Raw genomic sequence first — 22305 nt, 5'->3', positions numbered from 1 at the left:
AAAAAAAAAAAAAAAAAAATCAAAATCTCGAGAAAAATTCTGGAAACTGTTTTTTTCTCTGATGGAGTGTGGGATCTCAGATGCGGCTTTTGCCATAATTATTATTAGAACACCATACAACAACTTCTACCCAACCCTTTCCCTGGACCTTCGGACCCTAGATACTCGGTATTGTTAATGGTCAACAGTACTAACCGATTATTTACGGAGGTCCGATGGCACTGGGCAGGTGATCTCTCAACCAATCTTTTTTTTTATTCTTTTTATTTTTCAGTAATTCCTCCCCCAATGGGAATGAAGAGTCGTTCTCCAAGTCCATCGCTAGTTTAGGACTAATGAAGTTAAGAGAAGGGGATCCGGACCGGCCTTTTATCGGTTTAGCCTCTCAATTGGGGTGACACTGATTTAGTGCCGGTCTTAGCGCTTGGTTTAATTTGCCCCTTCCCTGAGGTATTATTGTGATTATTATTATGACCTGCACTGGGCTCCAGACCTCGTGGTTTCCTGTCATCGACCCCAAGATGCTCCTAGTTTACTAGTACATAAGGTAGTCACGCCGTCGTGTGGTCCCTCCTTTTCCCTCCTTCTCTTTCCCTTTTCTCGAAATCGGACAGCCTTCATTCCTTCCTTTTCTGGGTACCCTTGTTCCTGCGTATATATCTACGCATAGTCCTTCTTTTTTACTATCCTACTGAGTTCACTCCTTTAATAATCAAACTTACGTCGAAGGCTTTGCCGTCTCGCTGTATCTCACTTGCATTGCATATCATATCAACATCAACCTTACCTCGACATCTTCAATTACCCTTTTCGGATTATCCAATCGCCTTAAGAACAATTTCATCAAAATGCGTTCCATCTTCTACCTGACTCTCAGCGCCATGGCGTCTCTCGCTGCGGCTGCTACCGGCGCCAACCCGTTTAACATTCCCGCCGAGGGTTATTCGTTCGAGGCTGGTGAGCCGACTACGCTCACCTGGAAGCCTACCACCGAGGGCACCGTCTCCCTGAAGCTCCAGTGGGGTGCTGTGATGACTGCGAACACGGGTACTACCATTGCCAGTAAGTCTCCCTGAATCATGAGTAGTGATGTTCCATGTTCATGTATGCTGACGGTGTCTTCAGAGAACATTGCCAACTCGGGCAGCTTCACATGGACACCCCCTGCCAATCTCGCCGCTCAGCCTGACTACACCATTGAGATCTTCAACGACGATGATACCAGCGAGGTCAACTATCTCCCGCGGTTCACCGTGGCCGGTGCTACTGCCGCCCCGTCGACCACCGCGTCTGCCACCACTACCGCTGAGACTACCTCTGCCACCGAGTCCGCGACTGAGACGACCACCAACACCAAGTCCGCCACCGAGACTCACACCACCTTGACTAAGGCGACTGCCAGCACTGCCTCGGCTACTGCCTCTGGCACCAGCACCGAGTCCACTAGCGCCTCTGCCAGCACCACCGGCACCTCGACTGGCTCTGCCTCGACCTCCACTGAGGCCTCCAGCACTACCTCCGCCAGTGCCTCGGCCTCGACCACCACCGTTGCCAGCGTCAATGGCGGTATGGTTAACCGCGTCTCCGGCGGCATGCTGGCGATCGTTCTGGGTGCCATTGCCGTGCTGTGAGCCTCCTACGGACTCCAGTCGGCGATCTGACCATACTTTATTAATCAGATAGTTAACTACTCTTCTATCGTTTCTCTTCGGTCTTCTCTTTTCTTTTATATCTGTTTTTTTTTTTTTTCGTTCACTGAGCGGACGTGTTTTATACCCTTGGGTATCGAAGTTGTTTGTCTCGGACGTGAGTAAAGTCACGCTTCTTATCTCTTCTTTGCCTGGGCAGTGTTTTGGCCTAAATATTGTTATTACGTGATTACCCGGACGGACTGAGCCCCGGGGCCTTGTACGGTATGTACTAGTATGTAGATATGTGTATCCTGTAATGAATGACCAAGCCAGCATGCGAGCAATCGCATCAAGTTTTCCTTCCATGGATATCAGCTGAATCGTTTTTGTTTTGCGTATCTAGTGTACGGAGTACAATGGTGTGCAATTTGGGAGATAAATCAGAACCAGATTTCGGAGCAATTATGGGGTGGTTTCCATAAAATTGGGCATGGGACGAGTACCGACTTCGAGCCAGGTACAAGTCGGTGGTGGGTCCCATCGGTAGGTTGACAATCCAACTACTTGATAGTAGTCGTGGACCGTTGAAAAGGAACCCAAGGGTCCACCCGCCTTACACCAATAAGGTACCCTGTCCCGGGAAATTAACCCTGACGCGAGAACACGGGTTTCTGTCCAGAAAACACCGATGACACCATGTTACTAAAAATCCCCCTTACCGAGAAAAACCAAAAACCAAAATACGGTCCAGCCCCGTAGGTACTATACTCTTATCCAACGCCTTGTTTTTCGTTTGCCTCAAGGGGCACGAATGTCAGACAATCCCCGTAGGAACCCTGAGACAGGTCTGGGACAAACCTGAAGTCCAGTTTCGCTCTCCGGCATCGGAACATCAAGGAGATCGCGATCATCCGTCCTGACTGTGATAGATTATCACTCGCCTTGCAGATTGGCCGATAAGAACCGAGACCAAGACAGAGCGGAGTCTGAATATTATTACGATGCACTGTCGATGAGAGGGGGATCAGCACTATTTTACCGGCTAGTTCTCAAGGCCGTTTTTTTCTACCTACGGAGGACTCCGCTTCCCAATAGAACCTATAAGCCATAGCGTACTAAAGTACTAACAGGTCGCGTCTCCTGAACTGGTAAGAACAGAACACTTCAATGTCGACCTTCCCTTTTTTGAATGGTCGTCTCTCACGTTTGTCTTCTCGCGGGGGGAGGGGCGAAAACTTCGAGAGTGGTTGGTGGATCAGTGGGAATTACAGGCTAATTATTGTACTGAGAAAGGGAGAAACCATCAGAACTTGCCCGTCTGGTCTGTCTTGATTCATGAAGTTGTGAACACTTTGGGAACACTGAGCACATGATTGACTAATGAGTGTATGTGCTCCATGTGCTGACAGTTTTGACATATGCATGTATTCCATATGTAGTAAGTCAGTCTCAGGGTTTATCCGGTGGCTTCCGCCGTACATACACAAGGATTCGTGAAGCAGCCCTGTGGCTGTTCCTGGTGGTACAAGCTGAATGTAACACCGTCAATAAACATAAACTAGCATAAACAATGAAAGAAAGGATCTCAGCTCCCAATCCTTTATTAACTGGGATCCAATTAATTCGATATCAATCCCAATCAACCATTCACCCTATCATCGACCCGTAATATACCCATTAATCTAACTAGTACTGAACTAACCGCAGGCAACAAGCTTCCCTGCCTATCTCAACGATTTAATTGTCAGATTATTCCAGAGATAATAGGATTCAAAAATAAAATAAAATAGAAAAGATAAATATAGCCCCCGTGGCCACTTCCAGAAAAAATACTTGATGTAACCAGAACGAACGTGAAAAGTGGAGGCGAACAAGCTTTGGTTTGAGATGGACCATGAATATAGTTCAATAGTTTCTTGTTGGATTACTGCTTTCACACTAGGTTTGGGACCCGTGGTTGGCTTGGGCGAGGCGTTGTCGGATGAAATTTCTCACGGCGTTCTGGCCCTTGGCGGGGATGTTTCTCCGGAACCGAGGGTGTGTCCTATTTTTGTCTTTTGAGGCTGAATGTGGATGATGGGTTTATTCTGATTCATTTATTTTTATTTCATCTTATTTTAAGCACTAGTAGTAGCTAGGTAAAGACATGGCTAAGAGGAGAAAATAGAAATTGCCAATGTGACTGTGAAGGTGGTGGTTTGATGACAGGATGAAAAGGGGAATTTTTAGTGGATTATTGGCTGCATCTGCGAGGCTTCGTCGGATGGATGGTCTACTTTTGGAGTACAGCACGGGGACCCTAGTGAATATACTTAAGATTGTGAGCCAGAACCTTGAAGACACTCATTGTGGTGAGTCGAATTTCCCCCAACATGGGGTATAATAATACGGATACACTCTTCGCCTTCCACAGTGGATTTTCAGGGTCTGACATCAACCGCGGCTCCTCTGATTGTGCTGCTATTCAAATCAGCGACGAGGTCATCAGTGTTTACAATTGGGCCCCGTCCAACGTGGCTGACCAAATCATTCCGCTTCCCGAGAGCTTGGAACTGTTCGCAAGCGATCATGCCCAGGGTTAGCGAGGTAAGGGGCAGAGTAATAACCAGTAGATCAAGACTGGCAAGGAACACGTTTAGTTGACCAGGGCCATGGTGCCATCGGGATGGAATGTCATTGGGATCACCCAAATTCCGCATCAACGTAGGAGCTATCACGCTTAGACTCTGGAGCCGGGCGTTCGTGTAGTGTGAAAGTGTTACCATCCAGAGCGCATTCGCTAAGTGTGCGAACTGATGCCCAGTGCACCCGTATCCAAGAATGCTCCCTTACACGATAAGAGAACCCTATCTGTTGTTCGCATTGATGGATGGTATACGCACATTCGTAAACTGCCAGAATCCTCCACGTCTTCCTCTGGTTCAGGTATAGCTCACGGTTCGGGGTTTTTGTTGTGCCAATGTTCGAACACTAGTTAGTCCTTCAAGATTAATTCGCGCTGCACGCAGAGGAATCCACGTAGAGATTATAATGATGTTGGAAACCGAGCAAAGTAATCATGGCCCATTCGGCAATTTGTGGACTCACGTTGTCAGCTTACATGCGGGGAGAGACCAAACAACCACCTACAGGTGAACACCGTTCGCCGTACAGGATGATATATCGCTGTCCTCGAAGAGGGGTGGCTACGATGCGGTTGCAACCGGCGGTGTGAAGTTGTATGTATCGCAGACTAGGAACTTATTCTTTTGCTGGGAGATAGTTTCCTGTGAGAAGAATTGTGGTAAGTTCCAGGTCTCCTGCAATATATCTCGAGCATCTCAAGGTCCGCTATGTCGCATCTATAAGTGATTACTTAGACGCCGCGATTGATCGTTGGTAAACTCGAGGAGGGATGCTGAGAGATCCATGGTGGTGTGATCAGCAGTACTTTTGGGATTTTGACTGAGTTCTTCATTCTTGTGACTTGTTGGTTTGTGTGGGTATAGGCTGAGTAGAACGAGCCGCGGGCTGATCTCGGGCGAGGAGAATCGTAATGTCGATGATGCAAAAGGGTATGCGGGTATGAGGTTAAAAGCCCTATTAGAAATCATGTCTATAATAAAAAGCGACGGACCGGGAATGGCAGATTCATGGTTCTTGAATATGGTGAATTGACTGGTGCTCACCACGTGGATCAAGGTTGGATGAGAACACGGAAGACTGTCATTTCCTTGGTAATTTCGAGCTGGTAGCAACTATGATGTGTGTATATGGGACGGGATGCCCAGATAAGCTGTGAACGATGATAAGTGGATAGCCTCAAAGCATGTCTCTTCATAGGGTTATTCCCCTAGATATACTTATCGGTAGATCTTCGGATTGAATCCTGGGGAGTGTCACTTAATATGCGGGGGAAAGGATCTAACCAGAATAGGAAAGTTAAATGAGAGCACGTCTACCCAACTAAGCCCGAAATGGCCACCTTTGGAACATGTCGCCGTCTGCATCGTTTCTTCACGACCAACAACCGCGCCTGATGCAGAGAGCAACCAGTTACTATCGAATCTGGATCAGAAGGACATTATCTGACAGAGACATCTTACAGGTATGTTCTCTTCTACCCGAGGACCTCCATTAATGTGCAAACCTTGGGCTAAGCGCGACTTATCTAAACGAATGACCCAGATCTGAACTTGGAGTAATCTATCACGAATATCGGAGTTACCCCGCCGTTCCCGATAAAGTCGCTCCGCTTCTCTTGCTGCATTGTTAGACATACTAGTAGCTTTTGCCTGACTATCCAACCTGGATTATTGTCAATGATGCTTTGATTCAATGTTCCTATTGTTCAATCAAAACGCCCAGACCCAACAGTCAATATGCCACGTCAAAAACGTCGGTACGTTCCGAAGGTAAAAGGTGCGCATAGATGGAACTAGACAGACCAAATATATTGTGGGTTCTCTGACCGGATATGTGTGCAGGCTGCTATGAATGCTCCCAGCGCCGAATCCATTGCGATCGCGTACAGCCACACTGTGGTAAATGTGCGTCCAGAGGCATACTGTGCAGTGGGCTTGGGATCCGCTACAGGTTCCGCGACGGGGGGAACCAAGGTAAGATAGCCTGGCAAGACGGCGATTCACCTCAGGGTGGGTATGTTTTTCTTTTGATGATAGTTTCGCCGAAGGTGACCATATTAACTGGGCTTGCAGTACATGGTCGGGTGATCTCCCGCAGCATCAACGCTCACCGTCCTTTCACCGTGGTGGTTCCTCCGAGGGGCAATTCGACTGGACCAGCAATGTCACAAATGACCCCGCAGAACCCAATGCATTAGCGGGACTGGGCCCCGATTCACCAGAAGCATCTACTGGTAGCTCTGATGCAATGGCCGCCCTTCCCCTAAGTATCGATCTAGTGGATCCAAGCAATGAATTCCTGTTGACTTACTGTAAGCCTCATCGATAGACCCGATTGAAGTTTATATAGGATAATAACCCTTCAAGTCTCCCATCATATTGCACCTCAAATGGTGGTTATGGATGACAAGTACAATGGATGGCGGTACTTGATTCTGCCTTTTGCGTTATCCGACAAAATGGTTATGGATGCGGTGTTGGCTGTATCAGCCTTCCATCTCTCTCACAAAACTAGAGGGACACTATCAGTCAGACCGGATAAGCTCTATGCAAAGGCAATCTTAGGGCTACAAAGCAGAAGCTCTTTGAACGAGTACGACATGCTCACAAAACAGTCTATATTCGTTGCGATCATTACACTCCTGGTAGGGGTCATGGTCAACGGATGCTCAGACTTCCCTATTCTGTTTAACATGTTACAATCTGCTCTCGATGCGGTCGGTGGAGAGGGCGGTCTTGGGAACGGTGACATGACTGATTTTCTGCTGCGGCAAATACGCAAGTAAGCATCCAAAGCCTCCAGGAGTTGCTGAGTACCGTCATTAATCCGGCCAGGTTTCGTGTCTACGCTGCACCACTACTAAGTGAGGAAGCTGGTGTGCGTAGTATTGTGGCTCATGCCAAAGAGAGCTTTGACTGCCTACACTACAATGGCAACCTCCACCCCGACCATGCACTCACCTTCTATCTGAATGCGTATCTTCGGCAGCAAGCTTATGACATATACCTAGAGCGCGCTCTAACGGGGCCTCATGGCACATTAGACCCTGAAAAGATAGAGCGATTCAAGGAAACATTAGAGTTGTTCCCAGAGGGATCATTAGGAGAACATTCCCTGGTATGGCCCACGTTCATTGCCGCATCAGAGAGCTTGAAGGATGAGCATCGGCTATATTTCAAGCAGTTCTTGGAAAAGCAATTTCATCGTAATGGGTTCCTTAACCTACAGCAAGCTCTCATACTTCTTGAGAAGATATGGGCGCGAAGCAGTTATACAAATTGGCCCGCACTTCTCCCAGAACCACGAGTGTTTATTATGTAGCAATTTCATTATAGACAAAAAGCGCTGTACGATCGGGACCCTAAGCCAATGGTTTACCGCATCATCCGGATTAAATACATACAATACCACCGATTCGATGTTACAGCTAACTGACAAGAAAGCAAGAGCGAGTTGACAGTCGTAAGAGGGATCTGAGCCAGAGACTATCCATAGCACACCAACATCTATGTATAGTTCACCATCTCTTACTCGTCATATTTACCACTGCAGCCGTCAATCTGTCAGCAAAATTGCAATTGAGTCTGTGTCCCAAGCAAACAATGCTCCATTGGTGGTCTTTTTCAGACTATCAACCAGGCTCATGCCTCAGGTAGTGAGAGCAATGGCTGAGTCAGATATTCTTCATAATTACCCCAGCAGATCCTGCTTCCGATTCTCGCATATACTCTGAAGCCTCTCTGACCCTGCCCTAGCTCTTGGTTGTGGATAGGGAGAACCGGACATCTGAAATTCTGTACCCAATGGCCCCCATGAAGCCACACAGATATTGGATCTTTCTTACCTCAGCGGTGCTGAAGATGGCGGACTCTTCAGCGGATTCCGCGACCTCCGCTAAGTACAAGAGGGGCAAAAAGTGTGGCACCGTCCCACACAATACATACCAGGTTAGGATAGTCCAGGGTCCCACTCTCATACGGCTATTGACGCAGTGGTTGGGGAGACACCGCAATGGTCCAGAACCGGGAACAGTGTATTATCATTTTCCTGGATAGAACAACTCAGATGCATGACTGATCCCTCGCATCTATCCTTAAAGAAGTGAGAAATCATGATGCTAGGGACTGGAAAGATAAGTGCTTGGCTATGGAAAGTTCACGCGTCGCTGAGATCCGGTCAAATGAACGAGCAAAGGTCTTAGCTCCGTCTCTATATGAGCCGGTGAAACATACGCTCAGGTAATTCTTACGCAAAGAGGCAAGCCGAATGAGATCTTCACCGGGTGCTGATGAGTACCTTGTGCTTTCCATGTCACTAAACCACACTTCTCGCTCATTTCCTTGGACTGGTTAGCAAAGCGTTCCCATTATGAACAAACTACACGCTCGGGATGTGATTGGTTCTGAAAAGGGCACAATTGTAATGTGGTTGGAGGAGATGCGAGTGTGTTGATGTTGAAGTGAAAACTTCGGAAACGGAGCTGAAGCTGTACTTTAGCGTATGTGCTACTATGTGGAGTTGAGTGCTCCGAGAAAGATAAGAAGCCAAGGTACCATCGCGAGAATACCAGCAAATTCACTGTTCTGGTCTAACCTACCTGCTCTGCCTACCCTGTTTCATCACGTCCCAAATCCAAGAACAGTCCGGCATGACGAATATTGCTATTGCACCAGCTGTGGCTCCAAGCCCTCAACAGGACAGACCCATGAGTCCCCGGAAACCTCTCCCACAGCCTCTCATTAAAGGTGCGCAGATCCCAGACCGGGCACCATTTGATGCAGAAAAACATGTCAATTTCAAGTTTCCTCAACGGATAATCACCATGAAGGATATCGGATTGGAGGGTGTGGGCATCACGTCCACGGCCATCTCGGAGCCGTTCACACTTGTCACTGTAGAGGCAATTAGGCATATGAGGGCCGAGATATTCAGCCGGCAAGTACTGGAGAAGTATCAGGTTGGTTCAGACTTAGCAACCAATATGATCCGAGGTTATTGCCCAGAGTACGTTGTTCCCTTCGCTCTCTCTTCAGAAATGCTGCTAATACACACCTAGGAAGTCCTCATTTATATATGACGCCTGGAACAGCCCAGCGGTTTTGGGAGCACTCTCTAATATAGCTGGAATCGAGCTGGTTCCTGCTATGGATGTAGATATTGGACATGTCAATATCTCAGTTCGTGATGACGCTGCAACTACCAGCGCACCCGACAGCGATGCAGATGATAAGGTTGCTTTTGAGTGGCATTCTGACAGCTACGCATTCGTATGTGTCACCATGCTGTCAGATTGCGCCGGGATGATCGGTGGCGAGACGGTTATCCGGACAGGCACTGGCAAAGTTCTAAAGTTCCGTGGACCTGCCATGGTAAGAGACTTTATTCTGATTTGGACGGCCCCACGGCTAATCCATGTAATCTAGGGCACGGCTGTCATTATGCAAGGTCGTTATATCGAGCACCAAGCTCTCGAAGCCTTTGGTGGCCGGGAACGTATCAGCATGGTCACATCTCTAAGACCTAAATCGCCCTTTGCTCGCGATGAGACAAGTATCAGACCCCTGTTGCCTATAACTCCCAGGAATACGCTTTACTATCAGTATGTGGAGTATCGGCTGGAGAACCTGGAGGAGCGAGTGCGTCATCAGTTGAAGGTAATACGGCAGCAAAAGAAGGCAAATCGTGACTTTGACGTTGCCTCGGCACGCAAGTTTCTGTTAGAAGAACGGGACTTCATTGATGCTATGTTAGAGGAGCAGGAGGATTCGTAAACTGTTTAACAGCCCAAATAACCAGTTGACGCTTGTTACGACATAAATTTACTTGGCATTCATCGCAAACATGCTAGTGTCGTCTTCATTTCGAGCCAGATACCCAATCATGATGCAAACTCAGCCCAACAGAGTGTATAGTTCTCAAAGGTTATATTCAATTCTCTATGCCTTATTGGCCTCGCAAGAAGACTTACTAATGTAAGAACCATACCCCATCGATCAAAAGCCTGCGTAACTATCTTGATAACATAAGCCTGCCCGACAGTCAGAGGCCGACGATATCCGAATGATCTCAGGCATCCTTCCCACAACGCGTCAACATCCTGGGACGAGTCGTCGCGATCAGCGTCCTATTGGCCTATGCATGAGAAGTGGATTTTCGCGATTGACGCAAGTCCAAGTCATACTCGGCTTTTAATTGGCCCTGCCTGCGATTGTCATGGCCTGAAATGTGGCTCGGAGAGACACGATGACAGGGTTGTTCTACCTAAGACCCCGTACCCAACACCTATGTCGTAGACGACTTCTTCCCTCCATGATCAACACCGGACCTGGAACAGGGAGAAGAAGAAGAAGAAGAATACGGCGAAGATGCAAGACCACCCGTAAACATCTCGGCCAGAGAAGTCGGCTTGGGATAGGCTGCAGGTATGTTGTTTGATGCGGAGGGTTCTGGGCTCGAGGCGATGTGATCTGGACGGATGGCAACGGGTCATTTGACGGTGGTGAGGTCGGAGGTCATAGTTTGGTTTGGAGATTCGGAGATTGAGAAATGTAGGGGGAAAGAAAGTAGAGGTCTCAAGTGGTGGGCTATGTGTGGTGTGTTTAATAATGTACTATGGTTATGGATGAGGACCAATTCTACTAAGTCGTTGCCCGGCGTTGGCTCATGCACTCACTGCCTTCGTTCGTTGGGCTGTCTTGGAACAGCCTATGTTGCGAAACCTGTGTACCTAGAGCTTCTCATAGATACTTCTTGACTGCTGGTTTGAGCATGGAGCTTTGAGAAACTTCACAGATAGTCACAGATTGCTTCCAGGGCCATCCATGGTAGCAGAGGGAATGCAATATGTATAAGTGGGTACGAAGTTCTTGATCTCCCCGTCAGACGGCGCCCGGATTTGTTCGGTATCTCCCAGGTATATTGTATGTTTCATGAACCATATCTTCGTGTGAGTTTGTGGTTGCAAGAGAATCTGATATAGTTCCTGGGAAATGTTATTGCCAGGAACATCTGTGGCTATACGGAAGGCTGGGTGGATGAAGTTATAAGAGTCCAAATCAGATACGGTGTAGAAGTGTCCAGTCTAAAAAAAAAATACTTTGCATATTATAATGGAAATCTATCCACAACTGATGACGCTAATAATACCAAGAAATCAAGGTAAAAGCAAAGGGGAATCATTAGTGCAAGAAAACCACCATCAAGCCGTCCACTGGGGACTGACTCTCTTGATAAACTTCATAAACTTCCAGAACCCAACGGCATGTTCGACATTGCCGTAGGGATCGACCACTCGTTCCGGGAACGCAATTCCTGCTCCATGCAAACCCGGGACGACACGGCCAGTCGCATCATGGAAACCACCGGACACCGAGTCAAATTCAGGGTCGAGGAGATGGCCATTCACTGACAGCTCAGGAAGGGGGTCCCGAGTAAATCCTACAGCTTGCACCAGGTGAGTACACGACGGCAGATGCCGCTCATACTGCGCCGCTTCCTGGCCGCCTCCACAGTCCACCTTGGTGATGAACCGACCAGCTTCAGAATGAGGGAGTTTGTCCTCCTCCAGCTGTTGCCGGGCAAAGTCGGCGGCGGACCCCTTCAGGCCAGTGTTGTCCCGCAGGATCCAGCCATCCATGTACTCCGCATACCTCAGCGGATGCCGGGTGAACCACTTAATGCGGAGCTGGGGGTGGGTACTGTGGGCCAGATCTACCAGGTTGAGGAGCGCCAGGATAGCACTATGGGACGCTCCGACAACCCCCACAGTCCGGGGCTCATTGCGGGGAAGATACGAGACGAGGTCACTAGGTCTGAGCACTACATCTAGATCCAACCTCTCGATGTGCTGTCCACATACCGGGATCGGTACCTCTGTCGGCGACGATCCCGTACACAAGATGAGTCTAGGGGTAATGACCTCAACTTCGTCGAGGTGGTCCGCGCGTTGGATCCGAACGGTCCAAGACGAGGTCTAAGAGCGACAAGGGCAACGATTAGCTACACAGGGCACGAGATCTCCTGGGACGGCCCTCTATACGGGACTTTATACTGACATTCTCTACCAGGTTGGCAGCCGTGACATACCCCCGACACGCATAAACCTGGTCCATCTTGGTGATGCCCTCGCTCAAGGCACGGACCATGTCTGCCGCATGATGCAGGTGACAGGTCTTCTCCTGATCGAGTTTGGCCATCGTCGAGAATGGACTAGGAATACGGGTGCTGTTGATGACGGAGCGGAAGGGCTGGACGGCTGTGGCATACGCTTGGAACAGGGCGACTTTGGTGTTACTGAATCGGCACCAAAACAAGTCAGTCGAGCGCTCCTCATCCGACGCCGTCGAGAAAGTCAGGCTGCCAGACAGAAACACTCACCTGGGCACTTCGCGGTATTTGCGATTCACCCGACCAGCCTGGAAGTATGGGTCAATCCAGGCGATCTTCCCCCCGAGCTGCTTCTCCAACAAATTCCCAATGACGGCGAGACCCGCGGGGCCGGCTCCCACAACGACGGCGGCACACCTCTGTGAATTCATTTCTGAGGCCGTATATGTGACGTGTGTTGACGTTCCAGGATATCAGGGACAAAACAAAGCGATTTGTGGCATAGAAATAGTGCACAGTTTGCGATGGCAGAAACCCGATTAAGGAAAGATGGGTGGGAAGATGCTGGGAGAGCGCCGAAATTTATGGGAGAATAGCCAGGGGTGGAATGTATGGAAACACCGGTGTAATTCTCGGCAAAACAAGCCAGGGAGCGTCGTCATTGTGCCTTGGTCTAGACAAGAGGGGAAGGCACATGGAGAGTAAAACGACCAAGCGGACGGGACAGAGCGAATGACAGCAGCCAGAGTCAGTCATTCGTGACTGCAACCTTGAGGATCGTTTGTGCGGGAACGCGGCTTCCAGGCCGAAAGGGCGGCGCTCTCGGGCGAGATGTACGGAATACAACTCCTCATCCTCAGTTGAGACCCGTATCAGGCGGTGATACCCTCGTAACCGTAGTTTGGTACGTAGTGGCCGATTATCCTCCCTCAAATAAGCCAATTGCTGCTCGAACTGACACATCAGCCCCACCCGCAGGCAAATCCTTGAGCGCTTTTCCGTCGGTCACATGTTGGTCGTCTCGTGTCTTGGCCGGTGAAAAGGCGAAGACGAAGAAAGAGTCCAGGGGTGAAGGACGAAGACGAGATCGAAGTCTCAGCGTCCAGAGACTGAGCGACTGTCAAGTTATCTCTTTCGACCGCAAAAACAGAGGATCCTTCAAGGCATCTGGCGATGGAGGAAGGGAGGACCTTATATTCAGATGCGCGAGTGGTGGATCGTCGCAGTCTTGGCGCAATGGCGTGATTTCTCAAAGGAATGAGGTTATTGCTGGCGGCCTGATTCGAAAGGCCGTCACCCTATTCCTGAATTGGGATCGTATCCTATAATCATGGATCCCATGACCATTTGATATGATCAAAAGCAAGTCAAGTATGTCATTCATACCTTCATTCGTCATCGGAAATAAGTAAATAAAATACTAGGAATTACATGCAATCCGTAAGTAGCCCCATTAACACAGTTATCCAACAATATCTCAAAGGTCCTGCCTTGATATCTATTTACTATCGTATACATAACCACAATTGAATCAGCACAGCATTCCTCTCACTGATGCTCTGTATGTATGTATGTACCAGTCCAGCCGGGAGACGTAGAGAACAATGAAACGTCACCAACTTTACACAGCCCAAAATACCCGCACCGACAGCCGTTCCACATGGTTCGACCACGCCCCAAACCGCGCTCGACCCCAGACGGCGATTGTATCACCAATCTGCAAGTTACGGACTTGACTTCCGTCGAGCGTAGCTCGTCCTCGACCTTGGTTATGCTGAATTTCCTCCGCTTCCGCTGAATCAGCGCCGATGTTGTCGAGATGATGCCAGGTAATCTGATAATGCTGGGTTCCAATCACTGCCACTCGATTCGCCTGGAGTTTGTGGGAGCTGGGCAGGAGAAGAGGATGATCATGCCCAAACCGAACCCCGTCCGCATCGCGTTCGGGAATAGACGAATTGCCAGACGTTGACAATTTCTCGGAGGCGACAATTTCGGTGTCAAACCAAGTATAGGATCCGTCAAATGTACCGTGCCCGCTGTTAGCAAAGCCCTGGTCATGCGAGGCGATGGAGAAAACAATCTTCCGACAAGGATGAATAGTCCGGTGAGGGAGCACTTTAGGCGAGTCACTTCCCAATGCCTACGCGATGTCAGCGGTCAAGGCTAGTGAAGAGATATGCCAGGTTCAAACGCTTGGAGAGTATGCAAAATACCTTTTCATCATAGCACAGTGGTGCTGTCCTGACCAACACCTGATCTCTGTCCTGGGGAATAATTCTTTTTTGGTCCAATGTAGCCTCGATGGAGGGCCAATATTCGGCCGCATCCACGATCAGGTCCACAATCTCGACGGGGAGCCCTTCAGGGATTATCTTCCATCGCAGCAGATACCGAACCTTAAGCACATCGTAGAGTTCGGGGTAGAAGATCTCCGAGTCAGTCGGCTCATGGTTGTCATCAGCAGTGCTGTTTTGGTTGCCCATATTAGATTGAGGCTCGGGCTCGTCGTTAGAGGAATTCGACTGTCTGCGTCTGAGTCCACGGAAGCGAGGAACCATGGGGAGCATCATCTAGAAAGTAAGTGGGTCTAGACCCCGTGTTAGGAATGGTGCGATATGGAAGAGTGACTATATCGCAAAGGCTGACAGAATCAAAGTCACTGGAAAAGCACGTTCTAGATGAATTGTGTATTGTTATCAGCGAAAGGCGTGGACAGCTGGTTTGACGATTGCTCTAGGTAATGATCCACCCTCTAGGCACCGAGCTGAATGTGAGTTCCACCGCGACCAAGTCAAGCTGAAAACAATAATGAAACCGGGTCAATTACAAGTTCACTGAGTCAAACGGTGCATATAGATTCGATGCAGTTCTTTTGTGGCTCTTGCACTCACTCCCACACGTTGTCTCCCTCTGTTGCGGGCGAGAAAGGGAAATAAACGTGTTTACACCCCGCGTCGGGTGGGGGGATCTGGCTTGAGTGGTGATCGATCGACGACTGTACAATATTGACCCGTCCTGAGAGACCAAGTGGTGCTACTGTCAACTGACAAAAGGGAAAGATCTCGAGGATGACAATTGTAGTAAGACACTGTAGTCAATACAAGATGAAGCAGTGTTCTTAAGTAGTAAAGCAAGTACCTACCTTCTAGTACTACGTAAGTCGCCTTCTTTAACCGATTGGGATTAGCCCAAAGGCCCATGACTAGATTTCGTGGATGACGTCAGAGCCCTGGGTACATTTAGTCTCATACATAGTAAGGGTATTGAAGATTGTCCTTCTAATCATTGCAGGTGTAGTAACTCCCGTAGGTCGTTCTTTGAAAGGTTCATTTCTTTTGTAAAATACATACATGAGGAACAGTCTACTTCATATTCTCAGTCTACTATTCAGTCTTTCTCTTCTTCCCTCCCGCTGCCTTGTACGCCGCCGCTCGTTTGCTGCTGCGGTTTTTCGGCTTGCCTTTGCTGCCACGACTCTTCGTCTTCACGCGGATGCGCGATGACCCATCATCCGTCGCTCGGTGGCCTTCGAACACTAACGAGTTCTTGGAAATGGATTTCGCAGCATCTGCCCTGACCTTGGCCGCACCCGCTCGGCCGAAAAGCTTGCCAGCGCGTCCTTGAAGGGTCTTGTCCGCCTCCCGCAGCGATTTGCTTTGAGTACTACCACCGGCTTCACGTTTCTTTGGCTGTTTCTTAGCTCGCATGACACGTAGCTTCCGGGGGAGCATGGGCGGGAAGTGCTTTCCATCTAGCAGCAGGGCCTCCTCCACACAATTCTGGTCGTAAAATTGGACATAGGCAAATCCCTTGGCAACACGGGTGACACTGTCGCGAACGACTCGAACAGACTCGACATTACCTTGGCGGGTAGTCTGACCTTTGGGTTTGGTGGTGTGAGCATTAAAGGTCCGCCAAAGACCTTCTTCAACATCGGCCGGTGCCTTCTTCTTCTTCGGCTTTTCCTCATCATCGGCGTTGCCTTCCTGGTCCACGAAGTTGAGATTGCCGACGAAGACGCATCGTTTATTATCGACCGGGGCGGGATGTGCGACGCTGTCAACACGCACGTGTCTATCCAGGATGACAGTGCCATTCAGGGCGGCAGGAGCCTTCCGAGCGGCCTGGACCGTACTATAAACGATATACGCGTTGGTACTAGGAGTAGTTTCATCCAGAACCTCGCGCTTTGCAAAGGCAGCGCGCTTCGGGACCTTTCCGCCGCTCGCGAAGGCCGTAGAACGGAAGCGGATCGATTCCACCTTGTGCGGCCCTGTAGATTCAGGGAGTGTAGAAAGGAATGATTCAAAATGTTTCAAAAGGGTTTTCTTAGCAGACTTAGACTTGATGGCTTCGTTGGAGACATTGCTTAGGAACACTGTGCGATTAGACTTGTCAATATTAGACGACTGAGCGTCGCCGGTCAGAGTTTCGTGTTTGGGAATCGCAATCTCTGCATCTTCGTCGGAACTTTTATCCTCATCCTCGTCGTCGGATTTCTCGGTAGATGTTGCTTCATCCTCATCCTCATCCTCATCTTCACCCTCAGCCTTTTGCCTCTTTGCTTTTTCCACACGGCGCTTCTCGTCTTCCTTCTGTTCTTCCTTTGCTATGCGACGCATGTAGGATTCTTCGAGATCTTCTCCCGCAGCCCTCTTTCGTTTCCGACTGGGAGGCTCCGAAGCCACCTGAGCTGGCTCACCACCAGCGTCACTCGAGGCTTCAGATGCTTCCTGCATAACCTGGTCTTCATCTTCAGGCTCCGACACGTCTTCACTGATATCGTCACCTGCGGTGGGTTTTTCAACAGCATTGCTAGTTGTGGGCAATGACGGCGCTTTTACTGGGCCTGACTAAAATATGTTACAAACATTAGCCAGGTACTGGACAAGCAAAGGCAACCGACTTACGCTCGTCTCAAACAAGGACGCCAACGTTGGGTCAACTGAGGCATTTCCCGCTAAGAAAGGAATAGACGTTTCTGTCTTTTCGGTCTGCGGAGCTTTTTCCGACTGGGACTTTGATTTCTTTCCCATGGTGATATTAACTGTGAGAGTGTCCCGCCTCTCGAAAGATTTCTGGCTAAAGGAAAAAAGAAAAGAAAAAGAAAGAAAGAAGGAGTGCAATGGCGGAGGGCGTATTGTCGCTCTGTCGCTGTTCCTACTCCGCGTAACTTTTTTTTCTGTTTTACTCTTTTTGGATCTTGGCACCGGAAGCTGGTATATCACGTGGGGAATCCGAGAAATGGCGTTAGTTCTTCAACGCCATCATGCAGGCTGCCCGACAGAGACATGATGTCTGCATCAGTACGTGCGTCTTGTCGCACTCCAGCTCTCTATCTATGAAAAAAGGCGATAGAAGATAGACCCGAGCTGTGGATCGAGCGGGACCTCTCACATATATGCTAAGGGTGAACCCTCTACTATCTCATAATTTAGATACGTATTGGATATTTTTGTTTATTGGGTATAAAAGGCTTCTTACCCACTAGATCACCCCCAAACTTGCAGCATAGACGAGGATTCCGGATTCTTGAAGAAATACAATAAGGCGAAAGTGTCGATGGGCCGTTATATACTATGTAGACTAATTCGACGAGCAAGAGCTGACATCCGAGGCACCCCACTTAGCACATTTGGACACTGTTCTCGAAGATATATCAAGCTAGACAGTGGAGGGGCGAGCATTCTATTAACGACTCATGCGATGCACTTGATGAACGAACTTCCTTTTAAACCCACAGCTAGTCAGTCGAGAGAATTCACCGCTCAACATTCTATCATATGAGACGAATCAAGTTATGCCCCGAGACGCCAATTGATGGATATGTTGCGCTTCTTGTCAGCGCGATTGGAATTGAGATGGGAGGTATGATAGAGGTACATTCCTTGTCATCAATCGTAGCTCCAGGCAATTCGAACTACTTTCATTGTATAATATTACTATCTACTACTAGTACTAGTACTAGTACTTAAGAGCCTTGAGTCAGAGGTAAATGACTGGTAAACAGTGTTTAGCTTGCAAATCACCACCTTGCTGGTTTACTACTTGGTAGCAGGATTGATATGCCTGCAAGATCTAGTGTCTTCAATATAAAAATAGTATATTAATTTGCATAGGACTCAAGCAACTTTGGGCTAGATCAAATAGCTCCACTTTTATTTTCAAGGACAAAGCCAGATTGATAGATGAGTTAATAAAGTTGTATGCAATTGTCTTTCTTCTAATTGATCTGGGTTCTCCAAAGTAAATAGTAGTGGTGGAAGCCTGAGGTGGAATCCATAAGTTGTTGTTGTCTCGATTTATTGACAAATGATCGGCCGAATTGCCGGCCCGCTGCAGGTGACTTTACTTCCCCAATTAAGTCCATCGGCGTCATCTTGAAATCTCCCGAAACTATCCAACTTCTCTCTCAACAATCGCTATCTACTGCAATATCCTTCCCTGTCGCTCCTCATCCCGGAACCGACTTTTCGACTCCGGCATTGACGCCCCATCTCGGCCGGTGACCCTGTTTCCCGGCCCGGCGGTACCGTGGCCAGGCTGCTCGTCGCGTCTTTTAACCCGAACCCTTCTCTCCATTTTCATGGTTCTATAGATTCTATTCATCGTAGAAGACTCGCTTAACCGCAGAGACCCCTCTTTAATCTTCCCTCTGGGCTGGTTGAACAGAGCCGTCATGACTCAGTCGACTGGTAACCTTGTCGACCAGATCGCCCAGCTCAACGCCGCCCGCACTCTCGTTCTGGGCGATGCTGCCTTCTACCCACAGATTGTGAATGGCGTCCTTCCTATAATTGGTGCGCGATCGCGATTGGAATTACGACGATGGGGTGCAGAATTCTTAGCGGAGACCTTCTCCAGCCCAGCGCTGGCTCCGGCTCAAAAGGAGCAGCTAGCTGCGACGGCATTGCAAACACTACGAGAGACATTGGAGTTGCCGGAAAAGGATACTGTGACTTTGAAACATATAGTGGAAGCGGCGGCCAGTTTATATCCCCTGGTGTTTAGGCATATGTAGGTGACCAGTGCTCTCCCTTCTGTTTCGTTCCGGGGAGAGGTCTCGTAGAAGTGCGCAGGAAACCAAATTAAGTCAGTCACTGGGGAATCGTGGGAACTGACTTTCTTGATAATTGCAGCATTAACCACCCCGAAGACTCTACAGCTTGGGAGAATATGACCGCTATTAAGGACGATATACTCCGGAGATGGGATACATCCCCATTTTCGGTGAAAGTATGCTGTATCAAGTTCGTACAGCGGGTGGTTCAAGTCCAGACCCACGGTCTAACGGACCCTAGAGTACGTACAGGAAACAAAAGAAATACTTGCTTTTCAAAAAGGAACGACTGTTGATGACTCGCAGCGGCCGGAGCAAAATGAAACGTCCTTGGCCATTGTTCCCAGAAATCATTCCCTCCTCTCCCTCCCGAACCTAGAAGCCGAGGCGTCGGGCCTCCTCGATAGATTGCTATCAGTCTTTCAGGAAGATGCAAGGTACGTACAATACCGTCTCCCAGGTCAATCATGTCGTATCCCACTAATGGACCTATCATCGTTAGCGACCCTCTCCTAGTGAATGCGACCCTGAACAGTCTAGCGATCCTGATACGAACCCGACAGTCCATCGGCAACAAGATCATCAATGCGATTCTAAGCTTCGTTCCCGCAAGACAAGCACGCACCCCGGTGACACCTGCGGTTCGTGTTGGCGTCAAGTCAATGGAGCGTACAGCTAGGGCCCTGATGATCAATATAATGAAAAGGTGAGAAGGATGGGCCGTTTCAAGTTGAGGGTCAGAGACTGACGGGCGGTCTAGAAATCCCAGCCATCCTCTCGCAAGTAAAATGCAACAACATATCGAGCGCTTGATGCAGTCGCGCATAGAAACCGCCGACGATAGCTCGAAAAAGCGTGGCCTACCGACCGAGCCAACGGATGGTCTGGACAATTCCAAGAGAGCAAAACTGGACACGGAATCTCCTCCATTGATCAAGGTGTCACCACTGCCCCCAGGTCCAGTCAGTTACTCGCAGCTTTATACGTTAACCGAAGATGCTGGGCTTTCCTCCTTTGATGTGAAGCAACTACCGGTTGAACTTCTCGTCAAAATTGTGGTTCCTGTTTTAGCTCGGGTAGACCAGTCTGCCCTGCATCAGGCCATTGATGTATGTTTGAAACTTTGTTTTTCTTTTTGGAGAAAAGACAAGCCTAATGTCATAATAGGGTGTGCGAATGCGGTACCAGACACTCCAGAAGCAGCAAGCTGCACAGCCTCCTCCGCCGGCAGTGGGCGAAGAAGAAGACGATGACTATGAGCCCGAATACCAACCTATGGACTTTGCCGAACCCTCGGCAGAGCAGGAAGATGCGCTGTCGGCCGAAGCGGCCGATCTTCAGCCCGATCTGGTCTCACTCGGTCCGTTTGTGCTCCCGCAACCTCCCCCGCTATCGGAAAACGAGGCTACAGAGATTGGCCGAAGTGCAGTTGGAAGAGTGTTTGACATGCTGGCATCGAGCGGCGTGGCGCCAAATACTGGAAAAGGAAAGAGCCAACAACACCTGGGTTTCTCGAGGCTGGCTGGCAGCACCTTTGATCGGGATGCCTGGGTAACATTACTGACTCGACTCGCGACGCGGGCTCCTGCTGGATTAGAGGTAGACCGCAAGAAGAACGACCAAGACCCTGCGTCGAGGAGACCGACGATATCCGATTCTATACGCGAAACATTGTATCGATATATACTCGAAGATTTCAGGGGCCGAGTGAACGTTGGAATCATGTGGTTGAACGAGGAATGGTACAATGACCGAATTCAAATGAGATTTACTGCGTCCCAACGAGCTGAGGAAGATGAGGAATCGTCGGTACTATTGCACTACGACCAGTGGTCACTGCGGCTTCTGGACGGATTTCTGCCATATTTGGATTCTCGAGACATCAAGATCTTCATCCGGTTCCTCAGTGAGATTCCAGAAGTAACTATCCCCATCACAAAACGGGTAGCTAGTCTCGCAAAAGACCCCGAGAGAGTGAATCTCTGCATCCAATCGTTAATGTATGTATTTCATGTACCATGTGACTTGAAAAAGCACATTGAACTGACCTCGATTAGGTATCTGATTATGTTCCGGCCCCCGGCGCGGGAAATGTGTCTCAATGCCGTAGAGGATGTTTACCAGACATGTAAGCTACTGACATCAATTCCCAGGAACGAATCTCCGCTAACCTTTTCATAACAGACGAGGAATCACGACCCGCCGCTGGTAAAGTCCTAGCCAGATGGCGTCCGCAGAGTGTAGCCATACAGCAAGCACAACCCGAACAACAATCAACTTTGGTGAACCGCACAGTTGAATCAGAGAACAGCACTCCCGTCGCAAATGGTGCGTAGGCACAAAATCCCAACCAACGCGCCCAGCCAGCAACCACAATCACAACCACAGTCCAAAACGTCAATATCTCGCCCCCGGCATCCCTGCACTCAAAGGCCTGTCGAATTGCCATTGAAAATAAACCGAAGCGAGCGAGAATCTTGATCGTGATTTTATTAGGATTGATAGATAAGGTCACCTCTAGTTTGTGCACAGATCCAATTCTGTTTCACATACACAGACAGCAATTAGTCATCACTTTACTATATGTTTGGGCATATTTACAGCGGAAATGCAATGCACCTGCTATGGTTCCATCCATGTACTGAATATCAACCTAGTATATAGGTTGCCAGGTTCTGTGTTTTCTGTCGCCATTTAGGAATACCACTTATCTCGATAGATTACTTATCTAACCGTGTCATACCTTGAACACTATATCGATATTCTAACCAGGTTCTAGTAGGTTATGTGGGCGTATTGTATAGACATATTGAGAGAGAGAGCATGATCATGACTCTAGTTAATTATATTTTTGTCCATTATATCCTTATACATATCCGA

The 22305-nt window shown here is 48.8% G+C and overlaps 7 protein-coding genes across 7 annotated transcripts; 4 read left to right on the top strand and 3 right to left on the bottom strand.

Moving 5' to 3' along the window:
- Positions 1-384: 384 nt before the first annotated feature.
- On the top strand, positions 385-1832 carry BDV37DRAFT_158224 (GPI anchored serine-threonine rich family protein). Its single transcript, XM_032079109.1, has 4 exons — positions 385-756; positions 823-1062; positions 1126-1327; positions 1440-1832. Exons 2-4 carry the CDS (start codon positions 849-851, stop codon positions 1681-1683), a joined length of 660 nt encoding a protein of 219 aa, XP_031946102.1. The 5' UTR covers positions 385-756; positions 823-848; the 3' UTR covers positions 1684-1832.
- A 4160-nt stretch (positions 1833-5992) lies between these two features.
- On the top strand, positions 5993-7577 carry BDV37DRAFT_278787 (Zn(II)2Cys6 transcription factor; the record flags this gene model as incomplete). Its single annotated transcript, XM_032086156.1, has 5 exons — positions 5993-6032; positions 6098-6269; positions 6329-6567; positions 6623-7037; positions 7091-7577. 5 exons carry the CDS (start codon positions 5993-5995, stop codon positions 7575-7577), a joined length of 1353 nt encoding a protein of 450 aa, XP_031946101.1.
- A 1327-nt stretch (positions 7578-8904) lies between these two features.
- BDV37DRAFT_278786 (2OG-Fe(II) oxygenase family protein) lies at positions 8905-10027 on the top strand (the record flags this gene model as incomplete). Its single annotated transcript, XM_032086155.1, has 3 exons — positions 8905-9260; positions 9313-9625; positions 9680-10027. 3 exons carry the CDS (start codon positions 8905-8907, stop codon positions 10025-10027), a joined length of 1017 nt encoding a protein of 338 aa, XP_031946100.1.
- A 1045-nt stretch (positions 10028-11072) lies between these two features.
- BDV37DRAFT_158040 (uncharacterized protein) lies at positions 11073-13388 on the bottom strand. The gene is made up of 3 exons (XM_032079105.1): positions 12633-13388; positions 12311-12548; positions 11073-12228 (listed from the first exon to the last, which is right to left on the bottom strand). The coding sequence occupies exons 1-3, from the start codon at positions 12791-12793 to the stop codon at positions 11455-11457; spliced, it is 1173 nt and encodes a 390-aa protein (XP_031946099.1). The 5' UTR covers positions 12794-13388; the 3' UTR covers positions 11073-11454.
- Positions 13389-13983: 595 nt separating this feature from the next.
- BDV37DRAFT_278784 (uncharacterized protein) lies at positions 13984-14923 on the bottom strand (the record flags this gene model as incomplete). The annotated part of the gene is made up of 2 exons (XM_032086154.1): positions 13984-14505; positions 14579-14923. The coding sequence occupies 2 exons, from the start codon at positions 14921-14923 to the stop codon at positions 13984-13986; spliced, it is 867 nt and encodes a 288-aa protein (XP_031946098.1).
- Positions 14924-15658: 735 nt separating this feature from the next.
- nop12 (rRNA-processing protein NOP12) lies at positions 15659-18077 on the bottom strand. Its single transcript, XM_032080831.1, has 2 exons — positions 17276-18077; positions 15659-17218 (listed from the first exon to the last, which is right to left on the bottom strand). The coding sequence occupies exons 1-2, from the start codon at positions 17399-17401 to the stop codon at positions 15749-15751; spliced, it is 1596 nt and encodes a 531-aa protein (XP_031946097.1). The 5' UTR covers positions 17402-18077; the 3' UTR covers positions 15659-15748.
- A 615-nt stretch (positions 18078-18692) lies between these two features.
- On the top strand, positions 18693-22208 carry BDV37DRAFT_238290 (RNA-processing protein PTA1). Its single transcript, XM_032080830.1, has 8 exons — positions 18693-19382; positions 19505-19667; positions 19732-19862; positions 19928-20131; positions 20186-20534; positions 20593-21425; positions 21483-21553; positions 21610-22208. The coding sequence occupies exons 1-8, from the start codon at positions 19045-19047 to the stop codon at positions 21759-21761; spliced, it is 2241 nt and encodes a 746-aa protein (XP_031946096.1). The 5' UTR covers positions 18693-19044; the 3' UTR covers positions 21762-22208.
- Positions 22209-22305: the final 97 nt, after the last annotated feature.

Source organism: Aspergillus pseudonomiae (genome assembly GCF_009193645.1).
Source record: "Aspergillus pseudonomiae strain CBS 119388 unplaced genomic scaffold BDV37scaffold_5, whole genome shotgun sequence".
NCBI classification, from domain to species: domain Eukaryota; kingdom Fungi; phylum Ascomycota; class Eurotiomycetes; order Eurotiales; family Aspergillaceae; genus Aspergillus; species Aspergillus pseudonomiae.
Note: the sequence above shows the minus strand (reverse complement) of the source record. Positions and strands in the feature narration are given on the sequence as shown.